The following is a 14402-nucleotide window of genomic DNA, read 5'->3' as shown; positions in this document are numbered from 1 at the left end:
ACCGTCCTAATTAATGTGCCCCATGTCTTGTCTTTATTAAAGCATATTTTTAGTATTGATATTTTCTATTGCTCAGTTTGTGTGTGCATACCATATGCTTTGACCATTTCTTGCTTATGCTTCGATCTTGGTTAGAAATTAGATAGCGGTCACTGAAATAGGGCCCATTCTGTATCTATGAGCTAAATAAGGGTATGTTTGGTTGATATGGTAAAAAATATTCATTCATAAATATATTGCTATTGTTTGTGTTTGAATTAATGAAGAAATGTAACTTTTGAAGAATCTGAAGTTAAAGTAAGTGTCCTTAAATATTTTTTATAAATCATTGTGCTCAGAACACTCTTAGGGTCACTGAAACTGGTCCTTCAGCGATATAATAATTATTTTCAATCATAACTATTTATTTATGCATTATATCTTACAATATTATATATTTTGTTAAGTTGTTATTTTTTTCCATAATGACACTGGGTGCACATCCACCTCAATTATTTATGAAAGCATGGTTCGCATACATGCATGTCCAGGATGAGTCCTTCGGTCATTGAAAGACATCGCATTTTCTTTTTTTTTACAGTTTTACGTTTATTGGAACACGCGATTAAAGCGGATTTGACCAATGTAAAAAATAGCTTCAAATCCGCGGTTTACGTCTAAATATTTGAAATAATCCGGGATGAGAGAAAAAGTCACTGCCTTAATCATGCATATTCTAAGATCGACGTTTGTCGTGATAAAGCATCTAAAAATACTCCAGTCATGGATTTTGTTTCAAAGTGCAAGCTGAAACACGAATGGTCTTTGAGTTCCTATGCACCAGTAATAATTACGAACTATATAGTATTGCACACTTCCTTCTTTTGATTGAAATATAATTTATTTATAAATTTGGAAAGATAATATATCACAATTGTCAAATCAAAATCAACATATAAAACTTACATTTAAGTATGTTTTTGACTTTAACGCTTATGACGTTGTGACAACGTTCTTTTTGCACGCGCCTTATGCGCATTATTATGTTTGCTTAGATATGTAATGTAAAGACCATAATGTGTTTAATTGTTATAATTTTTGTTCCTTGTAAAGAGGACATATCACGCATTTATATAATGTTTGTTATATGAACTTTTAATAAATTAAAACAATATTGTGATAGAAAACCCAGGAAGAAAATAGTTATAGACCAAAGAGGACAGTGGACTGTGACCCCAAAGTCCAACATTGACCACGGAGTTGCAAATATTGGTCTTGCGCATGACGCAGAATCTCAATGAGATGAAGACAAATGCCAAATAAGTTGACAATACATCATGTGATGAAAGAGTTACTTAGCTTAAAGGTAAAACAGGATTTTAACTTTGAACTTAAAAATGACAATGACCTTGAAAATACGGAAATGATTCTTGCATTTGACACATCGGCTGACAGTGTTGAAAATATGTGCCAAATATTTTAAGAGTTCATCACGTTATGACAAGGTTTAAGTCGAATAGGATTTACCTTTGACTGCTATGTACGACCTTGACTTTGAAGGTGCAGACTACGTCTTACACAAGATACATTGGTGAAAGTTTACAAATTTCTTTTGAAATCCCATCATACATGGAAATTATTGTCGGGACACAAACTCCTACGGCATAAAAACTAAATAGTCGAATCCCTTGCTGTGACCATGAAATAGACCTAGATCTTCTGCGCGACACACTAGCTGCCCCTTTATGGTGACAAGTGTAATAGTTCTAACTAAAATCCCATGCTTGCAGAAGTTATGGACAGGACACAAACTTAAACAAAATTGAAACTATGGAAAATACACAAGTTCAATCTCTTGCTGTAACCATGACCTTTGTGTTAGAGGCCTTGTTCTTAGAAGCGACAAAATGTCTACATAAAGTGGTCTTATGTGCCGATTAATTTTGAAGTCTCATGATGATAGAGGAGTTATATATTGCCTGAATACGAACTCTAACAGAGGTATATGAAAAATGCAGCAAGTTAAATAGCCTGTTAGCTGTGTCCTTGAACTTACAGTCAGGGTCTTGCGCGTGACACATTGTCTTCTATTGCAATTGGTAGTCATGCGTTTACCAATTTAGTTTCAAATTTCAAACACTCATACGCATGCACGCACTCACGGGCATAGTTACCAAAGAAATAGAACCATAGTTTAAAACCAATAGTTTTCATGGTTTAAGAGAAATAAAACTTAAGTGGTATGCGGATTTTTGTAAGGATTGAAGATGATGTTTGAGCTACATGAGATACAAGTAATGTAAGACAATTTCATAGTTAACTGGATATAATAATATTATATATTAAACATTACTCTGCGTATTATGCTAGTTATAAATGATTTTTTAAAGGTTATATGTCCCAATATGAAAGGTTGTAAGCTGATAAATCAGGAGCTGCTAAGCTGTGATCTGATATTGATACCTAATGAATACTAGTATATAATATATATACTGCACAACTTCTTGATTCAATTTAAGAAAAAAAGAAGAAAGAAAATAATCCGTACAATTGCAGCATCTGTGTAATTTTATTTTATATAAACGTCACGATTATCCAATAAAAATTGCGGCTTTAAAACACCCGAAATCAAGACGTGAGTGGAGATAAAGAAGTGGAGATATTGAAGTTAAATTCACGAATGACGGTTTGACTGGGACGATTTTATGAACCGTATACAATGTACTTGTATTTGAATCAGATCATAATCATATACGTTGTGCATAAATAGAGCAGTCGAATTTTTACATGACTAACTAACTTATAAATATAGAGTAGATTATCAATATCATCAAAAGGGAAATGGATACTTTGTCAATATATTTAAGCGATATTTTTGAAGTTGCACAGGAGCAAAGATTTGTTATCGCATGTATTTTAACGTCAGGTAAGATTATAGATTTAACTTTTAAAATCGTGTTTAAACTAGGTCGCCGTTTAGTAAACCCTGCATTTAATTATAGGACTTATATATACTGTTTGTTATGCGTTAAGTACTGCACGTTAAATATGCATGGTGGCCTATCTGTGACATGTATAGTTGTTCTTGTGACGAAAAACTAAATGGCAATAACTAGTAGCCGTACTTTTTAAATCTAAATTCGTTGTGTAAAAAAAACTTATACATTGTAATTATAAACTTGCATGCATTCGTGAACACAATCTAATTTTAATGTAAATTTGTTATACATGTATATAAATCTTAATTTTTTCTTATTTATAATTAATGTGTTTTTTAACGAGCATGTAACAGTTTTGTTTATGTTCAATCCCGAATGATATAGAAACGTCCGATCCCGATTAATAAATAATTACGGTGTCCTGTAATGCCCAGTTAAAAATCCTCTAAATTTAAACAAATCTATAAGTTCAGTCATCGGACGAGGCGAAAGTTATGCTCTCATGTTTATATTTATATAAATATTTGTTTTAGCTTGACAGTAAGATAACATTTTTCAAACTTATATCGATTTATAACGATTTTGGTTCCCAGCCTAAGTTAGAAAGGCCATTGTTGTCCAGTTGGACTCGAAATCAGGATATGTCCCTGGCCTATATAAATACATGCTTGGTTCCTGGCCTTGGGTACGCATGTGTTACATAATAGAATTGAGCCTGGTATATTACCACTGCTGTCAGTTAGACTCGATCCTAAATATTTCTTTAAGCAGAGATCTTTCTCCACCAGTAAAGTTGGAAAGTTGTCATATGACTTTCACTGTGTCGGCCCGACGTAACCCCCCCCCACCAACCAAAAGAAATAATAGAATACAAATGTTGATGTTCATGAATATAACCACAGAATAAAGTGGTTCAGTGGTTCATGAATTTTAACACCAGTTTTCAATAAAACATTGTAGCATGTGGAATATTTGCATTGAGAAGATACGCGGCCGGTGGCGTATGCAGATGTCGTACTGACATGACCGGGAAAACCGTGCTGATCACTGGAGCTAATACAGGCATTGGAAAAGAAACAGCGCGTGATCTGGCTCGCAGGGGTAAATATATTAACTCATTACATGCGGACAATTTTCGTCTAATATTCATGCTTTTAATCATTGCAAGCTATGATGTAACTAATCAACATGGGTATTTATCCAATGCTCATTGTTTTGTGTGTTTTGTATTGTGGTGTTCAATCTATTTACATGTATATCATAACCGAGTGCCTTCGACAATTATTTTAATTTGTGCTCTCTTACTTTTGAAGTAATTTGTTAGTTTTGGCAATTTTCGTGTGTTTTTCTTTTCGTAGTTACATTATAAAACCATTCATACTTATACATGTTTGTCTACTCTCACCGCTTCCGATCTCGCACAACTCATAAAAATATTCTTACATGAAGTGCAGGTCAAGTATATTGAGACATTAAAAAAATTCACATGTTAAAAACAAATCCTCTCCGTGACTGGTGCACTGCAGCACGTGTTCTAAGTGTTTCTGATTGATGATATCTTTATTCCCATTTACTATTTCAGGGGCACGTGTTTTGTTGGCATGTCGTGATATTGTAAAGGCAGAAAAAGCAGCGGAGGACATCCGAAGATCAACCGGAAGTGATGATGTTGTTATATATAATCTTGATCTGGCATCATTGACGTCAGTTCGTCAATGTGCGGAACAAGTCATAAATAATGAGCCCCGGCTAGACGTTCTGATTAATAATGCTGGTACTATATACATGTATTATCATGATAATGATCATCACTTACCATCACCACCACCATCATCATAATCATTATCATCGTCGCAACCATCAAAGTCATCATAATCATCATATTCTCTTCATCAAGTTTTTGTTCAACGTACATAGACACTATCAATATTATATGCCGACTTTTCACAAGGGGGAAGTCCCTGGGTGCTATTTCTGGCATAATTTCGGATAAAAGCATACGCCTGATTAAGACTTTCTTTTTTATTTCTTTTTTATCATCATCGTCACAAGCTGCAGTAGCCGCAGCTATATGCGATTATCATACATTATGGAATTCATTAGTACGAGTACACATCTGTCAAAACTATGTTTGAAGAGGCGCTAGCCAAGTCTCTAATAAGTAATAAAGGTAATTTGCAGTTGTGTAGATTGTTCTCAACAATGTGGAGATTATGACTTCTTTATTTCGCCATTTTTTGACATTTTTACAGAACTTTGTTTCCCAAGTACACAAATGATTAGATAAGAATATTTGGAATCTAAAAATGAAACGGGGCTAAATGGAGTACGATATGTATGAGATGATGACATTTTGAACTTCGAAAATAAAAATGAGGCTAAATAGGATTTGATACAACTATGTTGGACCCTGAAAATGAAAACAAGGCTTTATGGGGGTACAATATGCATATGATATGGGACTCTGGAAATGGAAACGAGGCGAAATTGATAAATGATTTATATAGGAACATCACGTGGTTCAAACGCTAAAATATTGGTCTTATCTTATAAGGTGTGAAATGATTTTAAATATTCCATTAGTTGATTTACTCTGATATTGATAAATATTTTTAAATTTAAATGGTCATTTCAGGTGTTATGATAATGCCATATTGCAAGACTGAAGACGGATTTGAGATGCAATTTGGAACCAACCATCTTGGTCATTTCTTGCTTACGAATCTTCTATTAGATTTACTGAAGAAATCGGCCCCAAGTAGAATTATAAATGTATCTTCGTCGGCGCACCGAAGTAAATATAACATTATTATTTAGTTCTATGAGATTTAATCTATTTCTTAATTATAAATTATCTATTTTTGTTTTTCATTCATGAAAATTCCCAAAAATGAAAATGTATTTGCAAGTTTGAAATGAATATGATTTTATTGTCTTATCAATACACATATTTACTTTAAAGATGCTTAATTATAATAATAGAAGTCGTAGTAAATAAATAAAGAAACTAAGTAAAAACATATTATATCTCTTTCAATTTTAAGTGGGACATATCAACTTTGACGATTTGAACGGAGAAAAGAGCTATTCTCGTGTCGGAGCCTATGCCCAGAGTAAAGCAGCAAATATATTATTCACAAGAGAGTTAAGTAAACGTCTTAAAGGTAAACGTCTCATCTTTTGAAATTTCTTTTCAAGTCATTTGAGCCGCGTCATGACAAAACCAACACAATGGGTTTGCGACCAGCATGGATCCAGACCAGCCTGCGCATCCGCGCAGTCTGATCAGGATCCATGTTGTTCGCTATCAGTTTCTCTACTTGTAATAGAGTTGGTAAGCGAACAGCATGGATCCTGATCTCCGCGCAGGCTGATCTGGATCCATGCTGGTCGCAAACCCATTATGTTGGTTTTGTCGTGACGCGGCTCATTTGTTAATGACTTAAATGCTTTCATTTACAGTCAAACTTGTGCTAAAGACCACCTCTGAATAAATATAACCCTGCAAATATTGACCACGTTTTAATAACCCTCCATTGGTGCAATGGAATAAAATAACCTTTGATTAAAGACCTCTTGTCAATAAAGGCCATGATTTGGATCTCATTGAGTGGCTATTGTTCACAAGTTTGACTGTATTATATTTTGTTATTATGGCCAGACACTCACATTGATATTTCCATAGACTTACATTATAGGAAATGGTCCCTTATCCTACCTTAAAATTCAGTTTTCATGCTAAAGAGGAAATAAGTTTCTCAATAAATAAAGGGAGGTAATTCACCAAAGTTGTGCATAATCACACCCTTTTTATACATTTATCTACCAGAATAAGTGCTTTTTCTGTTTATAGACACATCACAGACACTAAAGCTGTGTTATAATTGTGCCTAATATGATTGTGAAAAAGTAGATCAACTTTTACATATCAATAAAACTTTTCTACAAAATAATTCTAACCTTGGCCATTATGATGCACATTCAATTATGCATTAAACAGACATAAGGTCTAAAAACTATGGCATTATACAATTGTGAGTGTGTAAATATGTATTACCAAGTAGAAAACAATAAATTCTTTTTTTTTTTTTTTTTTTTTTTATTGTCCTCGTCAAATGATGCTGAAGGGTCGAGGGCATCCCAAACAGCATCTTACAATGTCATTTCATGTATAATTTTAAACTGTATACAATGACAAGAAACAATTATATAAGATACATGTATATAGGAAAGTTACTTAAAAGCTATAATATTAAACAAACAAAAAAAACAAAAAAAAATCCACAATAACTTGCCCACCTTTGTTACATGAACCATTGGTAGAATTTTCTTTGCTAAAAATTTAAATATAAACTTAATCTGAGGCGTCCTGAAAAATATTTTGGACCAGTTTCCATTCTTTTTCAAAATCTGATAATGTATTTCTTTTGAAAGCTATTTTTCTGTTTAAATTGTATTGAAATTGAAGAAAAAATTTGAGTCTAGGGAATGTCAAAGTTCCGTTTAAAAATCTATTTTGAAAAATGAACTGTTTTATTAATAGTAATGTATTATACAGTGGTATATTGTTTGTACCTAGGATAGTTTTTCTTTCATTCACTTGGAATTGTATATTATTTCTTTCACATACTAATTTTACCTCATTGAGAAGCCTAGATGTATGAACACATGACCAAAAGAGATGCTCAATGCTTTCATTTTCTACATTACAATAAGAACAAAGTGGGGAGTCTTTCAATTTTAGTTTGAAAAGGTACTCATTTACTGGTAATATTCTATGTAGTATTCTAAATTGTAGCCATTGTGCACTAGTATTTTTGGTGTTGTTAAACGGCAAACTATAATAAGATTTCCATTTGTTTGTTCAACTGAAAATTTATGTTGCCATTTAATCTGACTTGTTGGTTTTTTCAGTGTTATTGTTTAAAATATTTTGTATATGGCATTGGTACCGTTGTTTATTCTTAAATTATGACTGATAAAGTAAGTAGGCAAGAAGGGTTGTTGTTGCTTATCTATTATATTTACATTGATTTTCATTTTTTTTAAGAAATTTCTTAATACTATTTTTTGATTCCCATATAGTGGCAGTATATTTATACTCAAACCAAATAGTTTTTGTAAATGATCTTTAGTCAAGATTATATTATCTTTATCAAAAATGTCATTAATACATGTAACACCTTTTTGGTACCAAGATTTGTAAAAAACACTTTTATCACCAATTACAATATTGTGATTGTAGAATAACGTGTGATTGTAGAATAACGGAAAACAATAAATTCTTATCACTATTTTGCATCTAAACCACATAATAAGAGGCTATTCAGAGGCAACCTAACTGAATTATGCTACATTTTTCAATGGATTTCAATTTCTAAGTATGTGTTGATATTCATGCCCTGAAACCAAGTAAATTTTAAGACAGAAGCCTTAAAATGCTATTTATTTGAAGCTTTAATGCTATCTATGCCTGGAAATGAAACACAAAACATTCTTATATGGGAAACAGACAAAGAAGCAATTTATTTGTGACATTCTATTTAAAAATATTTGAGCAAAAATGGAAAAAAATAGTGCCGAGCGAAGAAATTTCCGCCCTAAATAAAGTCGAAAAGTTAATCGAAACAGCACCCTAGACTTTTTAAGTATTATATATTAGTATTGAACCTGACAAAATGCATTTGTAGTGATATACCTGCAACACCCATCAAAAATGGCCAATGTGCTTACATCAGGTCCTGTCAAGTTATACATGAATTGTCTTCAAACCTGGCATGTGTATAGCCAATGTAAACAGCATTTCTTTGAAATCTGAAAAAAATTTTTAATGCCCAAGGTCTACACTATTCATCATCAACATATCACCAATTGATTATCACTCAAATTCACTGTTCAAAGAAAATATAAAACCATTATTACTCTTATGTAACACTAATACTCTTGTTCATATGTAAAACAATGCTGTAGATTGACCCCTTTGACACATTATCTGCTGTAAACACCAACAGTTGCCATTGAAATAATGAAATTTCATACCCTAGACAGGCTGTATACATCCATTCTTCCAAAATATCAGCTTTTCATGGTGTAATCAATGAAGACAAAGTACTACTGTGAATTATGACAGTTCCAATTTCCTTCTCTTTAGGCAGACACTCACATTGATATTTCCATAGACTTACATTATAGGAAAATGGTCCCTTATCCTACCTTAAAATTCAGTTTTCATGCTAAAGAGGTATTTTTTCTAACAGAATGAAATGCCTGACACATAAAAATGTTCCTGTTTATAGGGGTAGCCAACCAAATTTTTGCAAAATGACTTCCAAGACGATTACCCCCCATTTCATTGAAAATTTTCTGCTGATCACAGGACTGACACACACTTTTTATAAATGCAAAATATCCAAGTCAAAATTATCACAGAGAGACTCATGAAATATTTCATTTTCTTCAGAAAACATTGTAGTCTTACTTTTTAAATTAGTTTTTATACTTAAAAATACCCCACTTTCATCCAATCGCCTCATGTATAAACTGAATCATACGGTTTTCCCTGCACTTTTTTTCAGCCAATCGCTGGCCGTGTTACAATGCGTTACCCTGACCTTATGACAGATTGTATTTTTCTATCGCGAATATCAGTAATTCTTATGAAATTGATAATTCGTAAGAAATTAGTTTTAAAACCTTACTAACTTTCACATTTTTATATAAAATTGACCGACTGGTAAAGGTTGCTGACGTAGGACCTGGTGCCTGTAACACAGCAAGCAGGTATTTCTAAAGCCGTCCGGTCAGCTCAATAGCAGGACCATTGGACAGTGAATCGGGCTGTCCAGGTTCGATTCCCGGACGGGGCAGGTCACTTTCGCTGTTATTGTCGACGGTCATTCGCACAGTACCATTGCTGTTATCAGTTTCTGGCAACTTGTACTGGTAAACTGTTTGACAGCCTGCCCAGGAACGATGCCGTGGCTGAACTGTGCTCCGGTTAATTCAGTGTGGCTTACTGACGTGATCCGGAGTGAAAACTACCAACACCACCACCACAGGCATTTCTATCTCATATCTATTACAAATATATAGCATAATTTTTATGTGCTCAGAAATTACGTTCTTTCTTTTTCATTAAAGGTACAGGTGTTACAGCCAATTCTCTCCACCCAGGACTTATAAATACCGAGTTATTACGGCATGCACCATTACTATCACGAATAATCGGATTTCCTGTGCCATATTTGGTTTTCAAAACAGTAGCACAAGGCGCACAGACGACAATTCACTGCGCGGTTTCTAAGGAACTGGATGGTGTGTCCGGAAAATATTTCAGGTAACAATGTCATGCTAGTTTTTCATTTAACAAAATTTCTGCAAAAGAAGAACATATCAGCTAGCTTCTCTAGTTTATCAACAACTACTCATGATCAATAATACTTGAAATGATAATTTTGATATTATTGTGTCCGTCATTTTGCTGAAGAGGTCAGATGTTTGACATTACAAACTATTTACGTATTTTTTATTATGCCCCCGCCATGTAATGGCCGGGGCATATAGTGTTACCCTGTTCCGTCCTTCCGTCATTCCGTCCTTCCGTCCTTCCGTCATTCCGTCCTTCCGTCATTCTGTCATTCCGTCATCATCAGTTTCCGTTCATTATCTTAGTAACCGTTGCACATATTCAACTCAAATTTGACATATGGATATGTCATGAGAAAATACAGGTCAAGTTCGAATTTGGTCATGGTTCGATGATTTTTGGCAGAGTTATGCCCCTTTTACTTTGAAAATAATATGAAATTTTCAGTTTCCGTTCATTATCTCCCCAACGGTACAACACATTCAACTCAAATTTGACATATGGATATGTCATGAGAAAATACAGGTCAAGTTCGAATTTGGTCATGGTTCAACGATTTTTGGCAGAGTTATGCCCCTTTTACTTTGAAAATAATATGAAATTTTCAGTTTCCGTTCATTATCTCCCCAACCGTACAACACATTCAACTCAAATTTGACATATGGATATGTCATGAGAAAATACAGGTCAAGTTCGAATTTGGTCATGATTCGATGATTTTTGCAGAGTTATGTCCCTTTTACTTTGAAAATAATATGAAATTTTCAGTTTCCGTTCATTATCTCCCCAACGGTACAACACATTCAACTCAAATTTGACATATGGATATGTCATGAGAAAATACAGGTCAAGTTTGAATTTGGTCATGGTTCGATGATTTTGGCAGAGTTATGCTCCTTTTACTTTGAAAATAATATGAAATTTTCAGTTTCTGTTTATTATCTCCCCAACAGTTCAACACATTCAACTCAAATTTGACATATGGATATTTTTTTGGAATGCCAAGGTCAAGTTCGAATTTGGTCATGGTTCAATAATTTTTGTCAGAGTAATGCCCTTTTCACTCCGAAAAAAATATGAAATTTACAGTTTCTGTTCATTATCTACCCAACAGTGTTACATATTCAACTAAAATTTGACATATGGATATGTCAAATGAATGGGCAGGTCAAGTTGGAATTTGGTCATGGTTCGATGATTTTTTGGCAGAGTTATGTCCCTTTCACTTCGAAAATAATATAGATACATCTTAGGAATAGGCAGTTTAAGTTTGAATTTGGTTGTGGTTCAATGATTTTGGACAAACTTATCTTTCTTGAATATTGGAAATAATTTTGAACTTTCAGATTCAGCACTCATACTTTTGTGGAAATGTATGTAGCCATTATTTTGGCTACAAATATGAAATATGCTATTTTCAAAAGGTTAAGACTGAATAATTTCAGTGCTTTGAACATTGTATGAAAATGGTTTGTGTTAACATTGAAAAGTTTTAAGGGCTTTGAACTTAAAATGAAAACAATAATTTGTGCAAACAAATTTGGAACTAAATCTGAAATTTTGGCTGCATGCTGGGGCATCCGTGGCATGATGACACATTTCTAGTTTATATTAAATAATTATGTCAGTTTTATTCCATGTGATTTGCAAGGCCATTTAGCATTAAATGAATTTATATGAAAATTCATATATATATTGTTAATATCCATCGTCGTTTAAGAAGAAAAAACACGTATGTTCTCCGAAAGAAAAGGCCTTTCGACTTCTTGCGCGGATGACAATTTTCAAGTCTTTTAACAACAAAAAAAGGCTAAAGGGCCATTTAAACGATTCGATAAGTTGATAAGATAAAATATATAGGCTACATCAGAAATCTGACAATGATGGTACTTTGATGTAATTATATTTCTATGTTAATCATTATAACGAATATAACTCTTTCCCTTCGGCAATATTGCTTACCTCCCGATGGAAAACCCATACATCGCATGGAAACATATTGAGATAGGGTTAAAACTGGTCTAAAAAGGCCTTTTGATAAATTGTGTATGGACAACATGTATGTATTCATACCTTATTAAAATAGATTATGTCTACATTTTACATTGATACATTAATGCTCTCATACTCTGAGAGTGTAACCTTTTGTTACGAAGAATAATTCATTAGAATATCTGATAGGTGCTTATTTTATTTAGATATACACATTGCACTATTTCAGTGACTGTGTTATTACACTGTTTCAGTGACTGTGTTATTACACTATTTCAGTGACTGTGTTATTACACTATTTCAGTTGACTTTGTTATTACACTATTTCAGTGACTGTGATATTACACTATTTCAGCGACTGTGTTATTACACTATTTTAGCGACTGTGTTATTACACTATTTCAGTGTCTGTGTTATTACACTATTTTAGCGACTGTGTTATTACACTATTTCAGTGATTGTGTTATTACACTATTTTAGCGACTGTGTTATTACACTGTTTCAGCGACTGTGTTATTACACTATTTTAGCGACTGTGTTATTACACTATTTCAGTGACTGTGTTATTAAGGAAGAAGCATCACAGGTTCAACAAGATGACACTGCACTCAGATTATGGAAGATATCAGCACAAATGACTAAAATCACAGACACATGATAGCGTGTTATTAATTAATTAATGCATGCATGTCCCCTTATTTCGGATGTTTCATAAAGATCCATATAGGACTAGAATGTTTCGAAAGAATACCACAGACAAGAACATATTAAATGTGTTTTTATGAACTCTGGCTTAAGATGTAATGAAATAAGTTTATTCAACTAAGGATTACTAACAATTGTATTAGTTTATTTAACTAAGGATGACTAACAAGTGCTTTCGGATACATGAGTAAGACTTGAGTTACATTTGGACAAGTCAAAATGACAAAGGAATAAAGCACATAAAGGATAACTTTTGAACTAAAAACAAACCAAAATACATAACATACTCACAGCACTGTCGTATGGATAATCTAAAGATATGATGATCAAACTTGTTAATTAAATTAACTTCAAAGTACCTCAACAAAGCACAAGAATAATCTCCTTACGTTACGATTTGGTGATCAACCTTTCTAAATAGCAGATTAGCTAAAAGCCCAACATAAACTGCTGAAAAAAGAAAAGTTATCGGTGTAGCGATGTGACATAGCCAGAGTTGTCACCAGAACTCTGTTGTACCGGTATATCAACAGCATTTTGTTTGTCACTTAGGCTACTTTATATCTTAGAGAAAACATGAATACATAGGTTGATAATAAGCTAGATATTTTGATATTTTACTTTAAATGCCCGTTATTTGAAGAAGTGGGGCTGATTATTAGGCCTTACAGTTTTTACATGCAGATTGCAGATTATTGTTTGCAAATTTATGACATTTTTATGATTTAAAGTATGGCAACTACCTAACTTGTAAAGTAACCCTTAAATAGATTGGTTACAGAAAAGAGCAAAAATTTATTTTACCGGTAGACTTGTCATTAATAAACAATATGAGTGTATAGGCATGAAAAGATTTTTGAATATATTGATTTATTGTTGCGTTTGTTATAAAGAAAAATTCACATTCACAAATGAATTATGATTTGATTTCGGTTGGTTTCGGTCGGTAAAACGTAGCGTTTACCTTTTGGTGGAATAAGAGCATGTACATGTATGTGATTGTGATTAAATAAAGAGGATTAAATCAATATTTATTTTATTTCATTATATTATCTCCCACCCTAAGTAGTACAATTATTTATTTTTATGATTTTTTGCAAGAACTAAACATGACCCCTCCAAAAAAAAACAAAAAAAAAAACAACAAACAAACAACAACAACAACAACAACAACAACAAAAAAAACATCAACAATAAAATTAGCGTGTTTTCGCTCCGCGTCCCCGCCATTTTAACACTTTTCGCTTGGCGGGGTCGCGGGGTGAAAACACGAATGACACAAATCAGCCACTATACTAAATAGATCAATAAAATCTATTATATACAACATGGTGAAAGTGACCTCCAAATCAAACTGAACGAAATAAATAATTAATATAAACCTACCTATTTAAAAATGTTTAAACAATGTCTTAACTACC

At 33.1% G+C, this 14402-nt stretch overlaps 1 protein-coding gene across 1 annotated transcript; it reads left to right on the top strand.

Moving 5' to 3' along the window:
* The first annotated feature begins 2140 nt into the window (after positions 1-2140).
* On the top strand, positions 2141-13622 carry LOC132733628 (retinol dehydrogenase 12-like). The gene is made up of 7 exons (XM_060720291.1): positions 2141-2905; positions 3879-4019; positions 4501-4692; positions 5554-5712; positions 5963-6082; positions 10059-10254; positions 12832-13622. The coding sequence occupies exons 1-7, from the start codon at positions 2821-2823 to the stop codon at positions 12932-12934; spliced, it is 996 nt and encodes a 331-aa protein (XP_060576274.1). The 5' UTR covers positions 2141-2820; the 3' UTR covers positions 12935-13622.
* The last annotated feature ends 780 nt before the right edge of the window (positions 13623-14402 follow it).

The sequence above is a fragment of the Ruditapes philippinarum genome, unplaced genomic scaffold (genome assembly GCF_026571515.1).
Source record: "Ruditapes philippinarum isolate M1 unplaced genomic scaffold, ASM2657151v2 ctg337_1_1_1_1, whole genome shotgun sequence".
Taxonomy (NCBI): Eukaryota; Metazoa; Mollusca; class Bivalvia; order Venerida; family Veneridae; genus Ruditapes; species Ruditapes philippinarum.
This window is presented reverse-complemented; position numbering and strand designations above follow the sequence as displayed.